The sequence below is a fragment of the Castor canadensis genome, chromosome 16, assembly GCF_047511655.1.
Source record: "Castor canadensis chromosome 16, mCasCan1.hap1v2, whole genome shotgun sequence".
Taxonomy (NCBI): Eukaryota; Metazoa; Chordata; class Mammalia; order Rodentia; family Castoridae; genus Castor; species Castor canadensis.
In genome coordinates, this window is record NC_133401.1 from 22,298,474 (window position 1) to 22,326,014 (window position 27,541).

A 27,541-nucleotide genomic window follows, 5' to 3' on the forward strand; every position below is an offset into this window, starting at 1 on the left:
GCAGCACACAGATAGTGTTAAGCAGAGTGAGCAGTAGCTGGGCCCCCTTAGCCTCAGTTCTAGTGAACTCTAAGTGTATGGGCAGCTAAGCATGGTGAAATGAAACTCTGACATGCCCTGAAAGCACTGTCTTCTCAAAGTAAAGTGTAATCTCAGCTGCAGACTATGAAGATGGAGGTAGGAGTATCATAGCCAGAGGCCAGCCCAGGCAAAAGTGAGAGACCGCATCTCTAAAAAAAAAAACTACAAGCAAAAAAGGACTGGGTAAGTGACTCAAGTGGTAGAGTGCTTGTCTAGAAAGTGCAAGAGCCTGAGTTCAATTCCAAGTATTGCAAAAAAAATTAAATGAGTTAATACATGTGACACCATGAGAACAGAATGTGCACGTTTGGTGATAAGGGAAGGGCAGACCAGGAGTAGATACAAGTGGGACTTCTGAAGGGTGTTGGTTGGGACTTTGGGGGGTCAGATGTGAGCAGGATTATTCCAGTGCCCTAGTCAGCTCTGGGGGTGGCAGCCTGAGAGTTTTATCTCTAGACCTGACTTGTGGTGCATGAGTGTGTTTCCTTTGTGATATGTCATTAGTGTTTCTGAATGTGTATCACAAATAAATTAAGATGTTCACATGGATAAACAGCCTTTGGGGGGGGAAAGAATTAAAATTATACCTGATGCATAGAAAAGGAAGAAACAGACAGAGACTGAGAGGTAGAGATCAGGCAGAGCTGAAATGGAGGGGAGGGCAGGGAGGAAGATGTAGACACAGGTAGAGGGAGGGAGGAATGGTAAGAGGAAGAGAAGGGAGGTGGCCTCAGGGTGAGGCTGGGATACACAGATCTATGAGTTAAGAGACCAATGGGCACCAGAGTCCTGGGAAGGGCTGTGTCCTGTCTTCTATGGAGATAAGAGGACCCAGCTTTCCCATGCTGGGGACAGAGGGCACATTGGGTGTGGTGCTCAGGAGCAGCAGTTTCTCACCCGGACTATCCCAGGCAGCCTTGATCAATGCCCCTTATTAGGGTGACTGAGGACTCAGACAGCAGACCTCCCAGTCCAAGACGCAGTACCCAGACTCCTTCCCAACAGCTGCCTCTGTCCTTTTCTGGTCCCTGGAATTCAGGTCCCATCACCAGTCCTGGAAAGTTTCCTGTTCCCTTTCCCTCTCTCTATCATTGTTGTTTGAGGACAGTCTGAGTGGAGATGTCCCTTTTTGTTTTGCATTTTTCCTCTTGCCTGGCCTCTCTTTCTCCTCCCTCCATGGGTCTCTATGGGCAGCAGGTGAGTGGATTGACTGTCTCAATTTACAGAACACTGGGGCCTCGGTCCATGACGGGCTCATGTACTGTGTTGACATCTACTTGGTTCATTTGTTCACATATAACCTTGACCAGTAACCTTTTAGTTTCTTTTATCCCATGACCAGCCCCCTCCCGTCCCCAGGACACTATCCTTGTGGCATATTTCATGGACACCTTTCCCTTGGCAGTGCTCTCTGTGGTCACGTACTTGATGTTAGTGTGCGAAGTTTCTGTCTCATTCTGTATCCACACTTCCCTTGCAAGGCTTCACTTCAGGTCCATCCCTGTTGGGTGTGTCTGCTGTGTGCGCCTCCAGCTCTTGCTCAGTGCTCCATGGACAGCACCATATGTCAGTGTCCACTCTCCCCGATGACCATTTGTCCTTCATCTTGGAACCACATGGTACCATGGTCACCCCCTTCCATGTGTCCTTGAAATGCCTGCATGAGATGTGTCCCTTCCTTGCTCCCTAGAGGTAAGCAACATGTTTGAAAATCACTGGTCTACACCTGTGTCTGCCCTTTCCTTCCACCCTCTTCTGACTTCACATTCAGGACACAGGTTGGGAAGAGCTGGTGGCTCTGGGTTTGGCCAGGTGGGACCATCTGTGAGGAATAATGATACGAGAACTTGCTAATGCTCCATTTTTAATGGTGGATACTCAGGGGTTGGTAGCTATGGTATCTTTGATTTAGTCCACATAGGACAACACTTTGTGAAGACTCCTGGAAAACCAGGGTAGCCACACATGGGGAGACCCTATGAGGACATTCCTTGGAGCATATCGTTGCAGATCACTGGGCCCCCAGAGTCACTCTGGGAACACAAGAAGGAGGAGGGAGGGGGGTATCAACAGGGTCAGGTTCTGCCAGCCAACCAATGTTTGGCTCTCAGACCTGGGTACTCCACAGTCCACTCCCAGAAGGAAGACTGGTATTCTGGCTGAAGGATAGTGGATGGAGTGCTGGCCAATGAGAAAGCAACCTCAGAGTCCAGTTTCTGCGCAGAGGGCAGGGTCCAGAACAGTCCCTGCTGACAAGTCAGGGGAGAGGAAGGAGCAGGATCTTCCACCCAGGTCAGCCCCACCCAACCCAGTCTAACCTCGGCCCCTCCCTGCAGTGTGATTCCCTCCCACTGACACCAGAGGGCACCCGTAAGCCGGGAGTCAGGCCCAGTCCTGCCTCTGCTCAGTACCCTACAACCAGCTCACCAGAGGCAAAGCAGCGCCCTCCTGTGGCCACCTGGGGCCCGGCAGGATGGGCCCCTCTGTCCTTGCTGACCTCTTCTTATGCTGTATTCTGACATCTGCATCAGTCATACATCTCACAGCTGCCCCCATGCCTTCCGGGCTCTCTCCTGGGGGGCCCCAACTCTGCTGTTTCTTCTATTCCTCCCCAGATGCCACGTGGGCCACTCCTCACCCGTGTCAAGTGTTGGATTATGTCACCTTCCACATAAGGTCCCCACCACCACCCTGTCCCCAGGTCTCCTTCCTGCCCCCTTAGCTCTGTCAGCTCCCGACCGACCTCTCTCACTGGGTCTGTGTCGTGCTTTGTGTTTCTCTCTGTCCCTGTAAGGACGGGGCTCCACGTGGGAGGTGTGTTTTCTGCTCACTGCTGTCTGCTCAGGACCTAGGACAGTGCTGGGCATGTGGCTGAAGCCCTGTGTAATGTGACAAATGCCAGGGCAGAGCTGTGACATGCAGCAGGGAGATGCAGGTGGAGTCTGCAGAGGCTGTGAGAAGAAGTGAGACATGGGGGAGGGGCAACTGTGTACCTGGGGCACTGCCTGTCATCCCTGACATCTCAGCCTGGACCTTTTGTACCCAGCCTTGCAGCGTCCTGCAGGAGATGGTGGCCTACCATGCAAGTGGGTTTGCCACCTTCCATGTGGCACACAGCATGGTATCTCTCATTGTCTTGTTGTAGATGTTATCACAAATGACATTAGGCATGAGTTTCAGGTCCATGCCCTGAAGACTGTTTGGATGCATGTCTGTAGGACAGGGAGCAAAGGGCTGTGGACCAACCCCAGCTCAGTCTTCACCCTTTCTCACTCAGACCTGGTCTGCTTGGGGTGCGGCTCACACTTACACACTCTGTTCCTGTCTGGTTTGATGCTGCCCCAGCCGGAGGCAAGTTCACGGGCTTCACAGCCTCTGTGATCTGGACAGGCTGTGTCAGGCAGAGCAGCATCAGGTCATGGCTGGGGTCCTTGCCTACGATGGGATTGGGGTTCTTCAGGAGGCTCATGTTGAATTGTGTGTGTGGGAAGCTGGAGCTGGTTTTGAACTTCTGACCCCTGTCTTGGTTACCAAAGATGTTAGGGTGACCCAGCCAGAGCTGGTAATTGCTGTGATGGAAAGGGATGGAAGGGATGAGGAGAGAGAGATGGCAGGAGACTGGGCAGGGGTACATGGGGGATGGTCCCAGTGAGACACAGAGGCAGTGAGTGAGAAATTCAGAGTGACAGAGGGTGGAGGAAAAATAAGAGTTAGTGAGTGAGAAAACAAAGGAAGGTGAGGGTGTGAAAGGCAGACACAGAGGACAGAAAACCAGAGTGGAAAGAAAGAGCCAGAGGAATGGAGGGTGAGAGAGGCAGAGGGAGCAGAGTGGGAGAAGACAGCAGAAAGGAGATAGGACAAGAAGGAGCAAAGGCAGAGACAGTGAGAAAGACACAAAGGGAGGAGGGGGAAGAAAAGACCAAAGGAGGGTGTAGGAAAGAGAGAAAAGAGGAAAGGGAGATAGGAAAGAAAGAGAGAGAAAGAGATGGAACAGAGCGGAAACCAGGGGCAGAGACACAGAGAGAAAGGAGATAGAGTGGAGGGGTGCAGGGTAGGAGGAGGGAGGGCCTGAGAGCTGCTCAGCTGCAGTAGAGCTGAGTTGAGGGCTCCCCAGCAGGAGGGCCTGGCCAGAAGCCTGAGGTCGTGGCTCCTCCCTCCCCAGCACCCTGCGTTCCTCTCCCTTTTTCCTCTTCTCTTTCCTCCTCCCTCAGTTGCTCTGTCCCAGCTCCAGCTCTGCCCAGCCTTCCCTGTGTCTCCCCAGAGTGGAGAAGGATCTGCAGGGAGGGGCCAAGCAGAGGGAGAGGTGCCCTTCACACACACACAGTTTGGAGACAGTCCTTCCGTTTCTCTGAGGTCCATCCTGGGAGTGTGGCCAGTAGTGATGGAGGGCAGAGTGTGAGACTGAGACCTAGAGAGACAGAGATGGACAGAGACATGGAAGGGGAGACATGCAGTGACAGAGGGCCACAGAGACACTGAGACATGGCCGGACGTAGAGAGACAGGAGACAGAGACTTGAAGACAAAGAAGGAGAGAGGAAGACAGAGACCAAAATAGTCATGGAGAGACACACACAGAGCCAGAGAAGAGACACAGAGAGGCCCAGGTAGCCACGGACAGGTGGTCTAGCCCCAGCTCTGCCTCTCCCAGGCCACCTGGATCAGCACTGTGCTTCTGTCCTTCAGACTGTAGCCTCACATGAGGTCATCCAAGGGAAATGCCATCTGTTTGTTCCTGTGGAGCACAGAAGCCCCTTCCCTGGCCCTACTGGCCTCTAGATGCAGTGCACGGCCATGAGCACCCATTGGGGGTAAACCAGAACACCTCTGCATCCATATTTGTTCTTATGGACCACAACCACCTGCCACGGTTGGGAGTTTTTCATGCATTCCCATCCCTCCATGATCCTGGACTGAGTGTGGGGCACAGCACCTGCAGAGAGGGTGCTGGATCAGAGGTGCAAGGTTGACAGAAGGGGCCAGGACCTGGGTTAGGAGACAGAGGACCGGGACTGGTGTGGTCAGGGAACTTGGGTGAGGGAAGCTGGGATGTGCCCCGAATTCTGGAATTCTCCTTGGATTGCCTGAATTTTCAGGTTGGTGGCAGGTTCTGAATGGGGCGAATACATACTCTGACCCCAGGGAAAGGGGAGCAGTCACCAAGACAGCATCAGGAGCAGGCATCAGGTCTAGTTTTCTGGTCACTTGTGTGATTTGAGGTCTTGGAAAGGGGGAAAGGAGATTGTGTAGGGGACTTGTGTTTGGAGACAGGAAAGGGGATACAGAAACCAGGGTGGGGGTAGGATCAGTGGCTAGGAGAGGAAGGATGGGGGTGGGGTAAAGGGCCCTTTGGTTGTGCAAATTTCTAAGGCTTGGAGATTTTAAGGTTCTGAAATAGACTCAGTGTTTCAGGTATAGGGTTGAGAACTGTAAAAGCCACTAGGGGATCATGGGAACTGGGGCTCAAGAGCCAGAGCACAGGGCCATAAAGAACTATGGGGGGTGGGAGTGGATACTCAGATTCCAGGGACCTGCACACAGATGGAGCCGTAAGAGCTGGAGGACCCCAATAGACAGGGATGGTGCAGGATTGGCTCCTTTGGTGATAGTCTAGGGAAGAGGAGAAATGTCCCATGGTGAGCGGGAGGGAGCAGGACCTCCAGGAGAATGAGGATGGTAAAAGCAACATGAAGAAACTGAGGAAGGATTTTAGGGTGAGCCTGGGAGGGATAGGAAGGAGCCTGATAACCTGGTCTAGGTGAACGTGGGCTGAAGGCATGAGGCTGGGGTGGTGGGTGGGAAGGGAAGGACTTACGGAGGTCAGATAGAAGACATTCCTTTCTCTCCTATTTTCCTCCTTCTGCTTAACAGTTCTTTCCAGGGGCAGAGCCCTGAACAGAACCAGGAACCACGTGGTGCCGGAGGTGTCTATGGTCAGCCAGGTGGTGAGCTGAGAGCTGGGGAGACTTTTTAAAGCCTTCATCCTTTCAAGGCCCCTCCTCTGCAGTGCTGGCACCCAGAAGCTGGCTGAGGCCCATGATTCTAGGCGTGGCCACCCCCTCTCACCATTAATGCTAAGCAAGGGATGAAAGGAGGAACACCTGATGTTCTGCAGGCCCCGATCACCCTGGATTCTTTTCCAGACGCTGAGCCCAAAAGGGGCAGGGCTGCAACAGCCTGGGCTTTGCTCCTGGAGACAGAGCCCGTGAAGGGAGACCTGGGGAATACACCCATAGATATTTCAGAGAATCCCTGACCATTCAAGTCAAACCCATATGACTGAAGCCCAAGTAAGGCTTTCATGCCCAGGGCCCAGGGCCCAGTGTCTCCGACAATACTTTCATGGAGGCATTTTATTCTTCATTGCTCAGGATCAAAATGCTAATCCCTCATCTTCATCTTTTCATACCTGCCTGAAATACGGTTTCCTTGCCTCCCAACAGGTTGGTAATCCCAGATGTTTCTGTAAAACCAGAGCATGTCCCACTCCAACTGTTTCAAAACCTCTATAAAATCTCTTGAAACTTGGTGACAAGCCAGGAAATACTCCAGGGTAGGGAGAAAGACAGAAGGGAATTCAGGTACTCATAAGTTAAGACCATGAGGACTGGGGTAAGGGGTATATTCCCAGTTGGGGATCTGAGCTCCCGCATATGAAGATGAGGTTATTCAGGGCCACCTGCGTGGAGAGATGAACCTTAGTCTCAGTGAGGAACACCTGGGCCCAGTGCCCAATCCACATTCACAATTCAACACCAGCCAGTACAACTCAACCCAACTCAACCTAACCAAAGCCAACTCCACACCAATCAACCTAACCCTGCCCACTACATCACAACTTATCCAGCTCAACTGCATCTCACTCCAAACCCCATCCAAGATCCACTCACCCCTACTTAACACCCCATCCAGCACCCCAACAAGACACAATTCCACCTAACCCAACCTAACCCTAACCCACAACTTTCACATTCAAAAATCAAACCAAACCTTATCACATATGCTCCCATATGCAGAATCTAGACCTAAAAACAGTAATATGACATAATTGTAAAAGGAGGACTGCTTTTTTTTGGGGGAGAGGGTCAGAAATCAGCAGGTTGGAGGAGGGGGAAAGGAGAGAGTGATGGGGAGCATAATACAGAAGTACATTAGATTTATGTGTGAAGGTAGCATAATGAAACCCAACAAAAACTGTCAAAAAGGAGAGGAGGATGGTTAAGAAAGAGTAACACAGATTACATGAATTTGATCATAGTACATTATTTGCATGTTGTAAATATCACAATGAAACTCCTGGTACAATTAATTTATGCTAATAAAAAAATTAAAAAATCAAACTATCTTCTTCATAGTTAACACAACTTAATCCTAATTTCCATGTCTGTTGCATCCCCAAAATATACCTGATACCTTCTCCAATTCCAGCCTCACCTAGTTTCTCTTTGAAAATGAAATGAAAACTATTCTAAAACCCTAACCATGACCTCCTGAATTATCCTGTTAGCATATACAGCTAGGTAGACATGAACAGGAATGAGGAATTGTCTCTGTCCTCTTCATGGAAGCTGAATTATAAAACCCCTGTTGGCCCAAAATCTGGACCTGAAATTAAGGGCCACATATCCTCCTTAGTGAGCACACTTCTCATAACCAGGCTGTGCATGTGACTTAAGGGGTGTCATGAACATTAAATGATCTTCCACTGCTAGTGATAAACTGGAAAGGGCAAGGGGCTCAAATGCACAGAAACCTGTCCTTACTTTCTCAAAAGTTTAGACATATGACTTCCCACATCTGAAGCAACCACTATACAGCCCCTAAACCATTTGGGGAGAGCCACAAGAGGAGGACCCCAATTTCATGCCACTAGTAACTCTACCCTACTGGATAATAAAAATCCCAAGACCCAACAACTCAGTGAAGTTGGACTCATCTCAAGATGTACTTTTCTTTGCTAGTAAATCATGGCTTGCTAATGTCCTAAAAGAAAAAGAAAAGACACTTTCCAGGTGTAGCGAAAGAATCACAAAAAGTAGAAAAAGGTAGGGGTGAGTGGATCTTGGATGGGGTTTGGAGTGAGATGCAGTTGAGCTGGATAAGTTGTGATGTAGGTGGACAGTTTGGATAGAGGGCAACAGCTCTAAAGCCATTGGGATTTGGGGTTTTGTTACTCACTGTGGTTGGGTTACCAGGTGGTGCAAAATTCAGGCCTTCCCTTTGTGGTCCCCCACCCCTCTGAATGATTTGATGACTGCACAATGGCTTCCCAGGTGTGGGAAGTTATATGCTTGCACTTTTGAGAAATCAAGGACAGGTATGTTTGATCCTCTTTGTTCTTCCAGGTGTAGTGCCATGTGTGGAGAGCTATATATCAGTTATGACACCCTCAAGGTGCCCATGTGCTCCATAAGGAGGACATAGGACCATTATTTTAATCATTGGTCCAGGGTATGTGCCATCTGGGGTTTATGATTCTGCCTCTGTGAAGGGGAAATGGCGTCTTGTAGCCAGGATAATTTCTCATTCCTGCTCATTTCTACCTGGGTGCCTATGCTTCTGTTCCCTCCACGAGAGCTCAGGACCATGGATTCTTTCAGGGTATGGATGGAGAAGTCAATCCAGCTGCTTCCTACTAATGGGGGAGTCAGTCACAGGGTAGTACTCAGAGTCCAGAGTCTTGATTGTTGTCAGGACTCAGGGAAGTTGATTAGGCTCAGGCAGAGACATCTGCTAAGAACATGATATTTCCATTGTTGGACAGGAAGACTGTAGTCATTATGAAGTGGCCGTCATGTTCATAATGACTACAGGATAAGAAGGTGTTGTTAGGATGAGGATGAGGATGTCGTTAGGATGACTGTCTGTGGATGAGGATATTCTGTCGCATAGAGATGAGAAACTTAAGATGGGTATAAGAAAAATTAGAGGATCAAGTGAGACAAGTCGCTGGATTAGGAGCAGGGGCAGGAGGTATGACCAAAAGTGTGGTCCCCTTGGTCATCATCTCAGAAGATTAATCAGGTGGGGCCTTGTGACGATAAGAAAGTTGTTGCTGACTTGTGACTCTTGTCACAAGATGTTTATTTTTTGGTCTTGTTTTTTCATTCTTGGAATCCAACATGTCTGTAGGAAAGAATGGCTCAGAGCGAAGGAGACAGATTAAAAACTGGAGGCAGGGATGCAGAATTTTTAACCTGTTTTAGTTAACTTGTGAGCCCAAGTGCTTTTTGGCAAAAAAAATGTTCTTAAGTGACAGTTGTAATCTCTCCCTTGTGTTTGGATATTTCTTGGTCTTGAGGGAGTTAGAGTGTCAGCCAGTCTAGTTTGTAAGTTTCTTGGATGGGTGGTAAGCTAGTATGTGAGAAGGGGACAAATTGTAATGGTTGAAGTATATAAGCCTAAAAGTTGTTTAAGGCTAAACAACTAAATGTTGTTTAAGGCTAAACCTAAAATGTTGTTTAAGCCTAAAAGTTGAAACATCATTATAAAGCAGAATGCAAGAGGGTGTCAAAGTGAGAAGACACCCAGTTAAATAAATTGTGTAGAGGTTACTCTTTTTTTGTAAATAACTCTGTAAGTATGGACTACTAAAAATATGTTTGGAGTCAGTGGAAACAGTCATTTAAAGGAGAGTTTGTCTTCTGTCAGAGGTGATTGGTGGAAGGGTTTTATTGTCTGGTAACCATGCCTAAGAACCCATTCTGGGCTTTAGTTACTTTTGGAAGGGTTGTTACAAGTGATTTCATTTGTCTGTTTTTTCTTATTGAGATAGGGTCTCAATAAGGGACCAGGAGTCCAGGCAGGACCCCAACTCATGGTCCTCTTGCTTTAGCCTCCACTAGGATTGTAGACATGGGCCGTGATGCCCAGCGTGACTCCATTTTGATTCTGTCAACTTCCCATCTCGTCTACCAACAATTCTCTCTGAAAATATCACTAACTGTCCTGTGGTTTGGTTTTAATTGTCCCTTGTTGCTGGGATGAGATTTGTCCTACTTGGTCTGATCTGTGGCACACAGACCTAAATTTCCAGCATGTTAGATACTGCACCAGAAGAACCAAGGAACATCTCATCCACAGGTAACAATCCCTCACACCATCTAGTTGAGTGCTCAACCAACTTAACCCAATTCTGTCCACAATTCAAACTACAACTAAAATCACACCCCCTACAAATGCTTTGGCTGTTCCAAAAACCTAACCCCCACCATTTTCTCTAAGCCAAAGGAAACCAAAAGCCAACCTCAACCTAACTCTTCAATCCGCCCTCCTCCCTATTTTCACATGGGTGGGTCCCTCTCAGTTCAGACTTTAGGGAAATCCACCCTCTCCCCCGATTCCATCTCTGCCCTCCATCATGCTCCATTCCTGCTCACATCATGACCCTCACAAGGACCCTTGTGTAATCCTTGTTGCAAAATGGGGTTTAGATAACACCAATGTGGCACACATTCAGGAGACCACTGTAGGATAACCCTGGACTTGAAGGGAAACTATGGAGTTTAGAGTTCATAGCTGATGGCCCTGCAAGCACCTTGCAGTGTGTGTTTCCCTGTGGTCCCGTGTGGCTCCCCGGTGACATGAATCCTAACTTACATATTGCACAAGATGCCTTCACCTAGGGGCGGATGTGGGTGGCGTCACGTGAACGCGCAATGGGAGAGGCACATGTGCGGGGCTGGTCGCGTCTATATGACGTCACAGAGCTGGACAGGATACTCATGGTGCAGATGGCAGAAGTTACGCCAAAAGGCCTGAGCCTGTTGGGAGCCTCTGCGCCTGCGCAGTTTGTGCTCACCTAGAATGCCTAAGGCTCTTGATGGGTGAGTGGTTACCCGGAAGCTCAGTGTGGAGTGGACAGAAGGGACAGAGTAAGCAACCAGTCTTCCTCCAGGCTTGTGATTAACTGAGATTTAGGTTACCATTTCCTAAATGTGAGAAACCAATGCTTCTGACATATTTAGATACCAAGACTGGTCACAGATGCCCACACTGGCACATGCAGGCACGTGTGTCACACACACCCACACACACACACCACACAAAATGGGCTCTAACCCTCAGTCCCTCTTCATTCTACATCAGGATAGAAGGGTCACTCCTCATCTCATCAAATACAACAACCCAGACTCCAAATTTTTTCTCTCCTTAGATCCAGGAATCCAGTCCTCTCCAACCCAACCTCTAGAACCCAGGAGTTCCTACTCCCAGCCTTGCTCTTTCAGGGCTCTGATCCCAGCCTTTGTAGCAGATTGGAAGGCCTCCCCAGACAGCACCTAGTGTGGGAGATGCCTGAAGTACTGTAGTTAAAGTCTCCACATTGCAAAAAGTCACTTGCCAAGACTGGGAATGGAGCACACAGGGCCTTGTCACCATAAATAAGGACCCCGTATTCCCTCACCACACCCTGCTCTACCAGCATCTGCTTCTCCCTCACCTTCCCCTCAGTTTCTTCAGAAGTTCTTGATGTGTTTGTTTAACTCAGTTTTCTTTTTCTCTGGAACTATATCCTCTTTTTTCTCCCCCATGCATCTCTTGGCTGTAGGAGATTAGAGAGTAGGAGAATAGACTAAGGACAAGAAGTTCTCTGTGATTGGAGATGGAGATGAAGACTCTAGATATGATGGTTCAGACAGGGGCCACTGGCGTTGGTCACTAAGGCTTTCCATGTGCCAAGGATATTAAGTGGATGTGGTACTTAGTATGTGTGAGATAGGCTCGGTCCCATGTTTTTTTTTTTTAATCTCAGTCAAACTCAGTGACATACCACAACATGGATGTGGCCATTTTCGACCACAGACATACATGCACAACCAGACTTGCACACTTAGGTTCTGACATGGACAGTACTGTAGCTGAAGCTTGGTTGATGTGTACACAGTGAAGTTTCAGTAATCACATGGACAGTCATGTGTAAGTGAATATGCATGACTAAGACATGGAGAGAGAGAAGAGAGAAGAGGAGAGAGAGAGAGAGAAAGAGAGAGAGAGAACTTTGGACATAAAAAATGAGACATAATTCAGTCTCTACTGTAGTCTGGCCACTCACACACTTTCACACAGGGCCTGGGTATGCAAGGTGAGGTCTTAAGAAAGGTACCTAGGAGGAGGGTGGACAAGTCTGTACTTAGGCCCAGAGGCTGACTCACAATGAGGGTCTGCAGTGTACCTGACTTGAAACAGCATCTCTGAATCTTTGAGTAATTTATTTGCCCACAGTGTGCTTCCATTTCTTCATCTGTGAAATTGGGGTTTGTGCATGTGTGAGCATGTGGGCCTGAGTGATTTATTTAAGGGTCATATTATGAATATACACATTATGGAACAGACATGTTCAGAGTCAGACATATTCATGGAACAGATAAAGATAGTTAAGATGAATACCATGATCCATTCACAAAGCCAGTTAGTGGTGATCCAGAATTGCATTCAGATATGGACCCACTGGGCCGGATTTCAGGGAACTCCAGACACAGAGCTGGAAGGTGAGAGACACATCCTGGAAACACAGGGAGCTAGGACAGGAAGTACTTCTCTATAGATAAGCCCCAAGTCAGGTTCTAGGTGTGGAAGATTTCCTTATGGGGCATAGTTCACTCATGTGGTGATGGGATGGACACACAGAGCCTTGCACACCCAACACACAGACACCTGCCCACAGACATAACAGGCTGCACTATGGACAAGTACCAAACAGAGGCTTTTCAAGATCAAAGTGTTTCAGTCCTCTCCATGTCTCCTCAAGGTCAAAGCCACACACACACACAGACCTCGACAATAGGGCATGTTTGCATATCCACATCAAATTTCCACATTCTTTTTGTCATCATTGGTAACTGAGTCTAGAACCTGTGTAAAGCTGAAGGTACATAGATGTGGTGTACAAGGGGTATATGGAAGAAAGTGTGAGGTTGTCCTGTAGGGAAAAATGAAGTGTGCATACTGAATGTTGTTGGAAGAAAATTCTCTATGGGCCTCTCATGTGTCTGAATCTCTTTGGAGCAAAAAAGTTGATGCATTTTTTTTCTGTATTGTCTACAAGGATGTTTGGCCAGCAAGTGGTCTTGCAAACGGTAACTCCACTAGAGCAGCTGTGTTTAATGTCCAGGATATAAAGACAATGAGTCCTTTATAACAGATTTGTTTACTGTCAGTATTATAGCATGTTCTTTCAGACAAGGTTTGTTTGTGGTCAGGATAACAAAGATAGTATCTCCCACTGGAGAAATATTAGGCAGGTTTAGTAGCAGCCCCCTTCCTTTATAAGAACAAAGATTCTTAATCTCTGGTTCCTCATCAGTGGGACTGATCACCAAGTACACAGAATCCTCCTGGGTGCTCTGATCATTCCCATAGGATTTGGGGGTAAGACAGAACAAATGTGCATATGAAATTCATGTTGACTGCTATGCTATGAGTGACAAAGCCCCTTCACCCAGAACCTGGTGGCTCTGCCTGTATCTATGAAACTATAGCAGGTTATTTTATTTGCTTGTGAGTTAGTAAAATCTCAGATCCTTCAAGAGTTCTTGGCAAATACTTGGGCACTGAGGCTACACCTGGCCAGCTGGAGATAGAGGTAAGAGGGAGACCCAGCTCAGTGCAGCCACATAATACAGAAGGGACCAAAGCTGAACTGCACTTTGTGGGGGAAGGGTAAGCTCAGGTGAAGCTGAGCCTTGCTGGCCCCATCTGGATACTGCCAGACAGAAACTCTTCCCACTTATTGTTAAATAAACTTTCTTTCACTAATTTTCCCTACCCATTCCATCAACCTGTTTCTGTTGGAATTTAGATCTCACATATCAGGATGGTCTACCTTCCCTTGGGCACCAGTTCAGACGCCAAGAGCTTCACAGCCTGTCAGACACTGGACGTATCTACCTGCCCCTCAATCTTCAGTGGCACAACTCCCTGGCTATGCCACATCCTCTGTCTGGACCCTCCTCTACCCTTCTTCTCTCAATCAGAGTCTATCATATGTCCCCATCTCAATTTCCAGCATCCCTCCCTTTCCCAGTCTTGCCTTCATGTGAACAGCTGACAGCCTGTGATGTTGGAAATTCCATTCACATTGTAATCCAGCCATGGCATAGGATAAGATTCTGGGTTTGATTTTCAGGACTCTCAGCTCCATGTCTGCAGGACATGAAGGTTTCCTTCAGGGCAGGCATAACAACTTTAGGTAATTTGTGCTGTCCTTGAGCTGAGAATTTGAAGCTCTGAGCACATACTGTTTTCTCCCCACTTTCGCTAACACAATTAGGAGCAAGTATCTTATCTCATGACACTTGTTACTTTAAAAAATGTTCTAAGGTGTGTTATACATGACGACCCTGCACCTTGCCTCTTGTTACTATTTCATTTGGAGCATCCAAAGATGGTACTTTATGGATCTCACTGCTACATCAGTCATGAATTTTCAGTGCTCACTTTATTACTAATACCTTCAAATACTGGTGAATTACAGAACGAATCCCAGAAGAAACCCCAGATCTAATTCAGAAAGCTTATCTCTTAGTTTCTGTTCCTCTAGAAGCACTCCAGTTAGCAAAATCTGGTTAGCAACTCAAATAGGTTATGCATGGTTCAGTCTTGAAGAAGAATTCTTTCCTCTCCCAGAAAATTTTTTTGCTCTTAAGGCCTTTATCTGATTGGTTTAGTCCCACTGACATGGAGGGTAATGTATTTCACTTAAAGTGAGTTTTATTAATTTGTATCTTTACTCTTTCTTTTGTTAGTTGGGCTAAGGTTTTTGTCAATCTTATTTATATCTTCAGTGAACCAACTTTTTGTTCATTAATTCTTTCTACTTCATTAATTTCTTTCCTGATCTTTGTTTTTCTTTAATCTATTGATTTTTTGTTTGGCTCATTCTTGTTTTTCTTTCTTTTGGCAGTCCTGAGGTTTGAACTCAGGGCCTTGTACTTGCTAGGCAGGAACTTTACCACTTGGGCCATATCCCTGGCCCTTTTTTATTTACTTATTTTTTTAAGAGTCTCACAATTAAGTCTAGGCTGGTCTGGACCATGATCCTCCTATTTATGGTCCCGTGTAGCTACGTGAAGGAACTGGGTGAAACATACAGTCATTGGCTGAGATGGGATCTCATAAACTTTTTGCCTGGCTGGCTTCAAACTAAGATACTCCCAATCTCTACTTCCTGAGTTGATAGGATTTTAAGTATGAGCCACAGTACCTGGCCCATGTTCTTATTTCTCAAAGACCTTAAGTTGTATCATTAGGTTATTTATTTGAGCTTTCTCTGATTTTTTTAATGGAGCCACTCAGAGCTATAGCCTCTCCCCACAGAACTGCCTTTGCTATATATCAAAGATTCACCTAGGTTGTATTTTCATTTGATTCTAGGAATTTTTAAATTTCCTCCATGATTTCTTCATTAACCCACCTGTAGTTCAAAGGTGTATTGCTCAATCTCCATGTGTTCATGCAGTTAGTCTGTAGCTTGTTATTATTTCTAGTTTTATCCCATTCTGATCTGATAAGACACAAAAAATTATTTCACTTTTTTGTAATTGTTAAGACTTACTTTATGTCATAAAATGGGACCTATATTGGAAAAAGTTCCATGGGCCATGGAGAAAATATGTGTCTACAGTTGTTAGGTGGAATACTCTGTAGATTCTCTTAAGTTCATTTTATATATGGTGCAGTAGTGCAGTTTAACTCTGAATTTTCTTTGCTAGTTTGCCTGAATGATCTGTTAATGAAAGTAGGATCTTGAAATAACCCACTATTATTGTTCCTGGGCCTATCAGTCCCTTTATATCAAGTAGTGTTTTTTAAAAGAAATTAAGTGCACCAATGTTTAATGCATATATATTTACAATAGCTATTTCTTCTTCTCCTTTCCCTCCTCCCTCTTCTCCTCATCCTCCTCTCCCCCTTCTTTTTTTCTCTTATTTTCTTGTTCATCTTTTTCTTTTCTGATCAGAGTCTCATATCACAGGCTTGTATGGAACTTGCTATGTAAGCCAGGCTGTCCTTAAACTTTCAATCTTCTTCCCTCTGTTTTTTTTGAATGCGGAAATTACAGGCATGCACCGCCATGCACAGCTATAATTATTTTATCTTTTTGATGGATTGTTCCCTTTATTAATATGATGTGACTTTCTTTACCTCTTCTAATTTTGACTTGAAGTCAACTTTGTCAAAAATAAGAATAACTACTACTGTTTGCTTCTGCTTCCACTTGCTTTGTATATTGTTTTCCATCCTTTTACTTTCAGTGTGTTTGCCAATGAGATGTATTTCTTGCAGACAGAAAGCAGGTGGAGCTTGTTTTTTAAATCCAATTTATGTTTTCTAATTGTAGAGTTAAGACCATTTACATTTAGGGTTACTATTGAGAGGTATTTGGTGGTTCTTATAAGTTTTTGATTTTTTTTTCTTAGTTGATCAGAGTATTGGTTGCTCTTTTGTTTCTCCCTCACTCATCTTAGGAGTTTACTGGTTTATTGACTTGAACATGTTTTATTCTTTCTGAATTCCCATGGATTCAGCAATTTATCTTATAAAATTTTTTCTTTCCTGAACTCTTGTGTTTGTGACTGTCTTTGTCTCCCTTATATGTGTATAGGATTCCTTTAAGAATCTTCTGCAATGCTGGCTTCGTGATCACAAATTGCTTTAGCTATTCTTATCTTGGAAGGTGTTTATTTCTCTGTTGATTTTAAAGGATAACTTTTCTGGGTATAGAAATCTTGTTTGGTAATTATTTACTCTAAGGGCTTGATAGATAGCATTTCATGCTTTCCTGACATTTAGGATTTCTGTTCAGAGGTCTGATGTAATTCTGTTGAGTTTGCCTTTGTAAGTAAATTGCATTTTCCTCTTTTTTTATTCATTTATTCACATGTGCATACATTGTTTGGGTCATTTCTCTCCCCTCCTCCCCACATTTTTCATCTTTTACCTTTCAATATTCCTTCTCTGTGTTGTAGTCTTGGCAGTTTAACCATAATGTGACGTGGGAAGTTTCATTTCTAGTCATGTGTATTTGGGGTTCTAAATGTCTCCAGTACTTGGATGTTGATTTCTTTCTCTGGATTTGGGAAATTTTCCACTATAAATTTATTAAATAATTTTATATGCCTTTAGTTGTATCTCAGCTACTTTTTCTGCTCCATAGACTCTTAGGTTTTTTTTTTTGATCATGTTCCAGAGTTCTTAAAAGTTGTGGCTGTATTCATTTATTTTTTCTTTATTGCTGTCTGGATTAATATTTTCTTCAATCTCTCATATTTCTTCTTTTTATTGTTATTTATTTTTTTTCTCACCACTATACTAATGAGAATCTTTTGCTTGATTTAGCATATTGGTGATGCTTTCCACTGTTTTTTATTTGATTTATTGAGTTTTTCATTTCCAACATATCCATCTGGTTTCCTTTTAGGAAATTTCCTTATGGAATCTCACCCATATTGTTGACTTTCTTGTCCAGGTCTTGAATTGACTTCCTTACTTCATTCATCTGTTTGTTTGAATTGTCTTTGAGGTCATTGATTTTTTTTGTGTGTGTGTGCCACTGGAGTTTGAACTCAGGGTTTCCCACTTGCTAGTTAGGTGGTCTATCACTTGAGTCACACTTCAAGCCCCCACCCCATTTTATAAAGTTGTTTTCATGATTTTTTGTCTAATGCTGGCCTTAAACCATGATCTTCCTACCTATGCCTCCTGTATAGGTGGAATCACAGTCATGAACACCACACTTGGCTTGTTTGTCTTGATAGGAATCTCACTAACTTTTTTGGCAAGGATGGTTTTGATACCTGGTCCTTCTGAAACCTGCATCCCAAAAAGCTTGGATTGCAGGCATGAGTCACTGCATTTGGCCTCAGAGGAAAGTAATCTTAAGGATGAACTTTCTAAATTTGTTCTGGGATTTCTGGAGTTGGTCTTTTATGAAACTGGATGTAAAGGTGTCAGTAATGCTATTTCTAGACAAAAAGATAGCCCTAAAAATCCATGTGTGATGTTAACATAGGTATTAGGAAACCTGATTGCTGAGAATGATTGCTGGGATGTTGACTTGAAAAAAAAACACATCTTGGCCCATTAATATTAAGGAATGACTCAAAGCCCTCACAATCTCAGAAAATGAACAGCCCCCATCTAAGTATCTAAGGCCAAAAACTAACATGCCCAACATGTGGGAGGAGTTAAGGATGCATAACCCAGTCTCCAGAAGTTAATGACACATATTCCACTTTCCAGGAATGAACACATACCCACAGACACCAATAAAAGCTTGAGGTCTTGGGAACCTGAGGCACTCACTCATTTCTTGAACCTGCCTGCTTTCTAATCTCGAGGGTATATTTTCATTAATAAACCTGCTCCTGCTAAATCTTCTGTGAGTCCCATTTTCAGTTCTTTATCTGGTGAGACCAGGAGCCTTCTGGTCCTTACTCAGTAATCCAGACCCAATAAAGACGTGGAAACAAAGCATGATGTTGCCTTTGGATAGTCCTAATCAAATACTTACACAGGGCAAGGTCTGGGTTAATTGTACAGATGACACCTTAGAATATCTAAAAACATTTTAATTGGTCACCAGAGACAGATACAACATAAGAGATAATGAGATTGCAAAGTTACTTTTAAATAAGTTGGCTGAAGTGGGAAAAAACCCCCTGATGTGCTCAGGGCTGCATAAATATCTCAAGTTTTTACATCTGCCCTGAAAGAAACCTTTATGACCTGTGGACACAGAGCTGAGGTTTCTGGAAATCAAACCCAGAATCTTATACTACTAATAACTGGATTATGATGCATATTGAATCAGTAACATCACAGGCTATTTGCTGTCTAAGTGAAGGCATGATCAGAAAGGGAATGATCTTGTAAATTGAACTGGAGACATGGGAAGACTCTGATTCTGAGAAGGAGGATGGGGAGGGTCACATAGACGATCTGGCCTGAGTTGGGGCTTTACAGATGGAGATGATTCAGGGGCAGGTTGGGTGTGGCTAGTGACTGACAGGCTGGGGGCTTTTGGTGTCTGAACTGGTGCCTGTGGATCATTCCTGATATATGAAATGTGAATTCCAACAGGCACAGCATGTTTGGTGGTGGGGAATTGGTGAAAGGAAATTTCTTTAATAATCTGTGGAAAGAGTTTCTGTATGGCAGTATCCAGATGGGGCCAGAAAAGCTCAGATTCATCTGAGCTCATATTTCCTCCACAAAGAGCAGCTCAGCTTTGGCCCCTTCTGTATTATGTGGCTGCACTGAGCTGGATCTCCTTCCTACCTCCATCTCCAGCTGGCCAGGTGCAGCCTCAGTGCCCAGCTGTTAAGAACTCTGAAGGGTCTGAGATTTTACAGACTCACAAACAAATAAGGTAACCTGCTGTGGTTTCATAGACACAGACATAGCCACAACATTATGGGTCAAGGGCCTTGTGAAACACAAGAGGCAAAATGAGTTTCGTGTGCATATTCATTCTCTCTCACCCCCAAATCCTGTGGTAATGATCAGAGCATCCAAGAGGATTCTGTACACATGGTGGTTGGTCCCACTGAGGAGAAACCAGAGTAATATTAAGAATCCTTGATCTTATAAAGGAAGGGGGCTGCTACAAAGCCTGCCTAATATTTCTCCAGTGGGAGATACTATCTTTGTTATCCTGAGCATAAACAAACCTTGTCTGAAGGAACATGCTATAATACTGACAGTAAACAAATCTGTTATAAAGTACACATTGTCTTTATGATCCTGGTGAGTAAACAGACCTGTTCAGGAAGACATATCATTTGCAAGACCACTTACTAGCCAAACATTTTTGATAGTCCACAAAAGATGAATTAATTTTTTTGTTCTGAACACATAGGGAACTATGAGAGACTCAAGAAGAATTTCAACCACAAACCATTTAACACGCACCCTCCACCCTTTCCTACAGACAACCTCACACTTTTTCTTTTTCACCTGTCACATCTGTGTCCCCACAGTCTCACTTTGGTTTTAGGACCAGTTCCCAGTGATGGCAGGAAGAATATGGTGATTTGATGCAGATAGGAAGAAAGTACCTATTTTCAATGTTTGTATGTGTGCAGCTTTGACCTTGAGCTTTGATCACAGTGGAGAGACTGTGACCCTTTGAACTTGAAAAAACCCTGTTCGATAGGTGTGCACAGTGCAGTCATATGTATGTGTGTGTGTGTGTGTGTGTGTATTCAAGTCTCTGTGTGTCCACCCTATCCCCACATGGGTGAACCATGTCCCATATGGAAATCTTCCACATCTAGAATCTGACTTGGGGGCTGATCGAGAGATGGAGAATTACTTCCTGTCCTGGCCCCCTGGGTCTCCAGGATGTGTCTCTCACCTTCCAGCTCTGTGTCTGGGAGTTCCCTGAAATCTGACCCAATGTGTCCATATCTGAATGCCGGGTCTCTGGGGTCTGGATCTGCAATTCTGAATCACCACTAAAGGCTTTATGGATGGATCGCAGTATTAGTCTTGACTGTCTTTATCTGTTCTGTGAATTGGTATGATTTGGCCATGTTTCTCTCCACAACATGAAAATCCATATGAATGTCCAATGATACACATGATACGCATGTGCCCTGATTAAAATAACAAATGCTTATGAAGCATTTACTGTATGACAGCATTGTCATGTACGTGTGTACACAAACAGGCACACAATTTTCCTAAAACAAACCCCATTTCACAAGTGAGGAAACAGAAGCATACTCTGGCCAAATAAATTCGTCAAAGACTCAAAGGGGCTGTTGCAAGTCAGGTGGACAGACTCTGGTTGTCACCACCACACTGCAGACCTTGGCTGTGAATCAAACTTTGGGGCTTGAGTGTACATTGGTGTCTCCCCTGGGTACCTTCCTTAAGACCCTGACTGTGTGTAAGCTTGTGGGTGGCTAGACCTATAGTGGAGACTGGATTAGGTCTCATTTTATGCCCAAACTGCTCTCCCTCTTTCTTTCTCTCTTTCTCTCTCCTTCCTCCCTCCTGTCTCTTTTTCTTCTCTCTGTTCTCCCTCTCTGAATTTTCTGTTCTTCCCTCCCTCCTTCTTCTTTCCTCTCCTCTCCTCCCCTCCCCCTCTATCCTTCCCTCCTCTCTCTCTCTCTCTCTTTCTCTCTCTCCCCACCACCCAGTGTTTTAGCTGTGCTTATTCACTTACACCACCTATGGCCGCTCATGCCGTGATTATTGAAGTATACTGTGTCCGTGTCAGCTGAGTTCAGCTACAGCATTGTCCATGTCAGAACCTGTGTGCAAGTCTGGTTGTGCATCAATGCCCATGTGTTTGGCTGAGATACACACACCCTGGGATCAAGCCTGTCTTACACATATGGAGTGCTACATCCAGTTAACATTTGTGTTGCATGGATGGCCTTGGTGACTGGCTCTCAGTGACCACCTGTTTGAACCCATCATATCCTGAGTTCTCATCTTCATTTCCAGCCAGAGAGAATATCTTGCTCTCTGGTTCTTTCTCTTCCTCTCTCTATCCAGGCCCTACAGCAAATGAAATGGGTGAGGGAGAGAAGGAGCAATACAGAACCAGAGAAAAGAGAAGGATGGTTAGCAAACACAGCAAGGACTCCTGGAGAAGTTGATGGAGCAGGGCATGGTGAGAGAATACCTCTCAGCAGGAGGGCTCTGTCCTTATTCATACTGACAAGGTCCTGGAGATTTAGGCCTGTGTGCTCCATCCTCATCCCTGGAAAGTGACCTTTTAGAAAGTGGAGGCTTTAACTACAGCACTTTGTGCCTCTCCCACACTGGATGCATCTTCTCTCAAGTTGGTATCATGGCTCTGAGTGGTGCAGGGGATTAGAGCCTACACTACTGGTATTTGAGCAGACCCCAGATCTTGGGGTTTGGGGCCTTACTTGGAGCTTTGTAATGGCGGTTGGTTAATCCTCCACCCTCCTGTTTTCAGACTGCTCCAATCTACCACCTTGCTTCGAGGGCTGTATCACACAGAACAAGGCCACAGGAGCTGCAGGCCCCACCTCACCTGACCTGAGCCCTGGGCATGCAGCCCGAATGACCCAGGACCTGAAGGACAACAGGTCCTTCTCCAGCTTGGGGTGGGAGGGGACATCCCTACTTTTGTTGGCAGGGATGGGACCCTGGCCAATATCTGGTGTCAGCATGGCAAGGGCGGGGCTCTGGGGGCATGAGGACTTTTAAAGGCTCCCAAAGGAGATTCCCCAGCTACTAGCTCACCTCCTGCCTGCCCACCCCTGGACATCTCTAACATAATGTGGTTCCTCATTCTGTGCTTTGCCCTGTCCCTGGGGGGGACTGGTAAGATAGTGGGAGGATGCGGGAGGGGTGGGGGCCCTGATTGTCATGCTTCCTTCACTCCTGTAAGTCCTTCCCCTCCCAGCCAGCATGCCAGCCTCGTCCCTCCAGTCTTCAGCCCACCCTAGACCAAGAACCAGGCCCTTTCTCTTGTCTTGGAGCCCCTTACTGTCATAGCCTCCTTTGACATCAGTTCCCCACTCTTGCCCACCTGTCTCAGAACTTTCTCCTCTTCTCTAGCCAGTACCAAAAGGGAAGGTCCTGGGCCATCTCTGTCTCTCTTTGGGCGTCTCCACCTCTTCCAAGAAATCCCCCCACCCTGGGACCCTGATCATCCCTTCTAACTCTCTATTTTTATGTGACTCAATGGCCTTAGTCCTCCATACCCAGTGACTTTACCCACCCAGCTGTCAGATGTGTCCTGCAGACACAGGCATTGGTCTCCCTTTCTTCCCATGTCCCCCAAACTCCACCAGCCTACCTTGGCAGGGGTTTGTTTGTTAAACAAATTGTCAGGAGACAACACATGGGTCCCTCATCCTGATATGGGGATATGCAAATGTCCCTTTGCTCTGCCCCCACCCCATACAGTAGCCCAGTCTTTCCTCCCAGAAAAAAGTACCCCAACCCTCTACCCTTACAGAATTTCCATCTGCCACAAGCCTCATCCCCTCTCCATCTGAGCCCCTCCCCTCAGCTGTGGTTTTCTGGGACTCCGCCCAGTATCCTGAATGCCTTCCCAGGCCACCATGCCTGGTCTACCAAGGACCCAATGTGTGATTCACAACCCCACATCACTTGGTCTCCACGATGGCTTGGTCTGTTTTAACCCCTTTTCTTTGCCTTTATGAGACTTCCCCCAATGACCCCAAACCTCTCCAGTCCCCTCAGACCATGACCCCATCCCCACTAGCAGCAGAGCCTGCCCCTCACCCTAGCCCAGAGTCTCTGTCACTCACCCCTCACCTGAGCCTTATCCTAATGCCGATCACAGCTCTGTTCTCAGGGCCCCTCCGCCATGGATGCCATTCCTGCAACATGAGAAGCCCCCCAAAAGCTATCAGAAGCCCACTGCGAGCCTTAACCTTCCCAGTCCAGAGGACCCCTTCCAGTCCTATCCAGCGACCCTAAAATCCCCTTCCTGGAGCCCTCTTTCACTCAGACCTAGTTCTCTAACACCTCATCCTCTCCTGAATCCCAAAAACACAACCCAGGCCCTAACCTTTCCCTGGCCTAGGAGACCTGAGACTCCAAATTGGACTTTTCCCAGCCTGGATCCTCTCTCATGGACCCTTCTCCCTGGTTTCTGGAATCCTTAAGTCTCTAAACAACCCACCTCCCATCCCTCAGCCTGAGACCCTCATGACTGACCTGTTGAGTCGACATCTGCTCCAGATGCTGCCTGGGTGACTCCTGGAGTCAACTCTGTCCCCCAGAGCATACATCTCCCGAACCCAGGAGCAGCCACAATCTGCAAGCCCATGGGAGGCTCTTGAATTTGAGCCCCTTCCACAAATCCCTTGACCATGTGCCCAGACCCCAGTCCTGGCCTGGTGCCTCTCTGTCTGTTCCACTCCTCTCAGAGCCCAGTTCCCCCCTGGCCCTTCTGCAGGTGCTGAATATTCCACCCAGTCTCGGGTCATCGGAGGTGAGGAGTGTCCGAGGAACTCCCAACCCTGGGCAGCAGCTCTGTACTACTTCAACGATATCAAGTGTGGGGGCATCCTGGTGCATCCTCAGTGGGTGCTTACAGCTGCCCACTGCATACATCAGTGAGTAGGGGCAAAGGGCTGGAAGAGGGCACACTGCTCCCCAAGAGTGAGCCCACCAGCACCATTCCAGATTGACCTCAGGCCCAGATCAGGGAAGAGGATGATGGAGCTTCTGCAGGGTTGAAAGAAGGGAAGAGCTGAGGCAGGACCATGCTGGCCACATGGACTTTCTCCTGCTACTGTCTCTGTGTCTGCCTCTTGTGTCTTTTCATGATGTGTTTTTGTCTCTGTCTTCCTTTTTTTCTCTGTATCCATATATCTTGGTCTGCCCCCATGTCTGTTCTTGTCCTGGTGTCTTTGTGGCCTTCTGTCACAGCTACATGTCTCCCCCTTCATGTATGTCTTTGCTTATCTCTCTCTCTCTGGGTCTCTGCCTCATACCTCTCCTCCCTCCCTACTGACCACACTTCCAGGATGGAAGTGTGTGTATGGGGAACCACAGAAAAAAGGAAGGACTATCCCCAAACTGTGTGTGTGTGTGTGTGTGTGTGTGTGTGTGTGTGAAGGGTGCTTCTCCCTCTGCATGGCCCCTCCCTGCAGGTCCTTCTGTCCACTCTGGGAAGACACAGCCTTCCTCCTGAAGGCTGGGCTGAGCTGGAGCTGGGACAGAGCAACTGAGGGAGGAGGAAAGAGAAGAGGAAAAAGGGAGAGGAAGGCAGGGTGCTGGGGAGGGAGGAGCCACGATTTTGTTCTTCTGGCCAGGCCCTCCTGCTGGGGAGCCCTCAGCCCAGCTCCACTGCAGCTGAGCAGCTCTCAGGTCCTCCCCTCTCCTTCCCCCTGTACCCTTCCACCATCTCTATTTTCTCTCTCTGTCCCTGGCTTCCTCCCTGCTCAATGTCTTTCTCTCTCTTTGCTTCCTGTGTCCCCTTCACACTTTCGCTCTTTCCTACCTCCTCCCTTGGTCTTTTCTCCCCTCTACTCCCTTTGTGTCTTTCTCACTGTCTCTGTCTTTTCTCCTTCTTGTCCTGTCTCCTTTCTGCTCTGTCTGCTCCCACTCTGCTCCCTCTCCCTCTCACCCGCCATCCCTATAGCTCTTTCTTTCTACTCAGGTTTTCTGTGTCTGCCTTTCATGTTCTGTCTTTCTCCTCTCTCCTCTCATCTCCTCTCCTCTCCCCTCTCTTATTCCCCTCCCCTCCCCTCCTTCCCCTCCTCTTATCTGTCTCTCTGTCTCTGGCCTCTCATCTCCCTTCTCCCACCTCTTCCTCACTCACTATTTCTCTGTCTCTCTTGGGGACCATCTCCTGTGTTCCCTGCCCCAGTTTCCTGGCAATCCTCCCTCCTCATTCTCTCCATCCTTTCTGTCCCAGAATCCATCAGATCTGGCTAGGTCACCACAACCCCTTTGAGGATGAACCAACAAGCCAGTTCTTCCAGGTCAGAGACAGTTTCCCACACCCAGGCTTCAACATGAGCCTCCTGAATAACAACACCCGCCACCCAAGAGAGGACTACACCCATGACCTGATGCTGCTCCATCTGAAGCATCCCGCTCAGATCACGGATGCTGTGAAGCCTGTGATACTTCCCACCGAGGAACTAGCAGAGGGGAACACCTGCATTTCCTCCAACTGGGGCAGTATTGAACCAGAAAAATGTATGTTTATGCCAGACCCGGGAGCCTGGAGCCTGCACACCAGGATCTGAGGGAGGAGGGGTGAAGACCCTGATGGAGTTGCCCACAGCCCTTTTTCTCCCTGGCTGGTAGTGGTGTTCCCAGACACTCTGCATTGTGTGGATCTGACTGTCACATCTAATGAAGAATGTGACAAATCCTACCCCTGGAAGGTGTCAGAGAAAATGCTGTGTGCTGGGAACTTGGAGGAGGACAGCAAAGATGCCTGTTTTGTGAGCAAAGCTTCCCTGGCCCCGGGTGTTGGAGGGCTGCGGGAGGGGACTGGGATTGTGAACTGGGGTCTGAGAGTTAATTGTACCAGGGATCTGCTCCATGCCTGCCCCGCAGTAGCCCCGCCCCCAGTGCCTCAGTTGCTTCCCCTTTCTGGCACCTTGCAGGCCCCTACTGAGTCTCTCTGCACCCCCCCTCCCTGCATTGCCTGTGTTCTGTCTAGTCCAGGAAGGCTTCCTGGAGAAAGTCTGGGAGAGGGTCCTTGAGGGGACAGTAGGTCCCATAGCTGCTCCTGCTCCTACTGAGCTCACTGTAAAGGAGCTGGACTTGACCTCCCTTTCCCAGGGGCCATTAATCTGGCCTTTGTCTTCCTTCCTCTGAGAGTGGGCTCTGGAGACCTCAGGTCTGATAGCTGGGCTTGTAGACAGAACCTGGCCTGGCTTGCAGACCTTACTCACTCTCTCTCTCTCTCCATCTGCTGTTCCCAGGGTGACTCAGGGGGCCCACTGGTCTGCGATGGGATGCTTCAAGGTATTATGTCATGGAGCCACTTCCCATGTGGTCAGCCCCACAAGCCTGCTGTCTTCACCAGAGTTGTTAAGTATTTGCAGTGGACAAATGACACTATGCAGGCCCACCCTTGAGTCCCCTGCTGTCCCCTACTCCCAGTAAAACAGAATATGCATCCAATGAGTGTCACATTCTGCCTTTATCTGACCCTTCAGACTTAGTGCCTACTTGTTCAGGACCCTCCCGCTGAGGTCAGAACTTCCTTGGTCCCAGCTTGCCAGGTGTGACATGAAGGTGGGCAAAGGGAAGGGGTTATAACATTCAAACAGGCAGGAAAGGCTCAGGGATCCCAGACAGGTTAGCTCTTTCTGGAAGACCCTGACCTGGTCCAGGTGAACCCAGGGCCAGATGTTCCCTTTGGAGTTTGGGCAGCACTAAGTGACTGGATAGCGCCCATGCTTTATTGTGGAGGGAAATCAGGAAGAGGGAGGGAGCTTGTTAGTGCCAGCCACGCTTTCCTGAGGAGGTACCTGCACCAAAAGAGGTCCTGGCTTCAGCAAATGCTGGGTGCAGCGTTTGGCCCTGGGGACAGGAGTGGCTATGTAGGGTGGGGCCGGACATCCCTCCAGGAGAGGAGCTTGGATGTGTACAGCCCAGGCCAAGAGGATGGAGGGGGTTTGAGGCGAGGCCTGTGAGGGTGGCACGGGGGCGGGGCGTAGCCGGGCCAGGGATGGAGCCACACAAGCCAGCTGCACTCAGGACTCAGTAGAACAGGCTGCCATGGCTCACATGGGTCAAGGACGAGTGTCTGCTGCAAGGGGCAGAACCGGAGGGGAGCATCGGACTTCTGGCATGGGGGGCCCTGTGATGATCCAGGTGACAAGGACAGGACCCGGGTGGGCCACCTGTCTTCAGGTGCTGCCCATTTTCAGGGACGAGAGCCTCAAGTGAGGTGGAGTCTCGGAACATAGCCACCCTGAAGGAGAGGACCCAGCGTCGGGCCTCAGTTACTGGTTGGTGTCCTGAGAAGC

The 27,541-nt window shown here is 47.3% G+C and overlaps 1 protein-coding gene and 1 pseudogene across 1 annotated transcript; one reads left to right on the top strand and one right to left on the bottom strand.

Annotated features, from left to right (window-relative positions):
• Positions 1-1,973: 1,973 nt before the first annotated feature.
• On the bottom strand, positions 1,974-3,550 carry LOC109683884 (prostate-specific antigen-like; annotated as a pseudogene).
• Positions 3,551-22,342: 18,792 nt separating this feature from the next.
• On the top strand, positions 22,343-26,678 carry LOC109683868 (kallikrein-1-like). Its single transcript, XM_020159924.2, has 5 exons — positions 22,343-22,388; positions 23,998-24,157; positions 25,465-25,751; positions 25,863-26,002; positions 26,489-26,678. The coding sequence occupies exons 1-5, from the start codon at positions 22,343-22,345 to the stop codon at positions 26,642-26,644; spliced, it is 789 nt and encodes a 262-aa protein (XP_020015513.2). The 3' UTR covers positions 26,645-26,678.
• The last annotated feature ends 863 nt before the right edge of the window (positions 26,679-27,541 follow it).

Coding starts and splice junctions, on each gene's coding strand:
- LOC109683868 (XM_020159924.2), top strand. CDS start 22,343: ATGTGGTTCCTCATTCTGTGCTTTGCCCTGTCCCTGGGGGGGACTG. Junction 22,389..23,997: donor CCTGTCCCTGGGGGGGACTG/GTAAGATAGTGG, acceptor GCCCTTCTGCAG/GTGCTGAATATTCCACCCAG. Junction 25,752..25,862: donor CAGTATTGAACCAGAAAAAT/GTATGTTTATGC, acceptor CCTGGCTGGTAG/TGGTGTTCCCAGACACTCTG.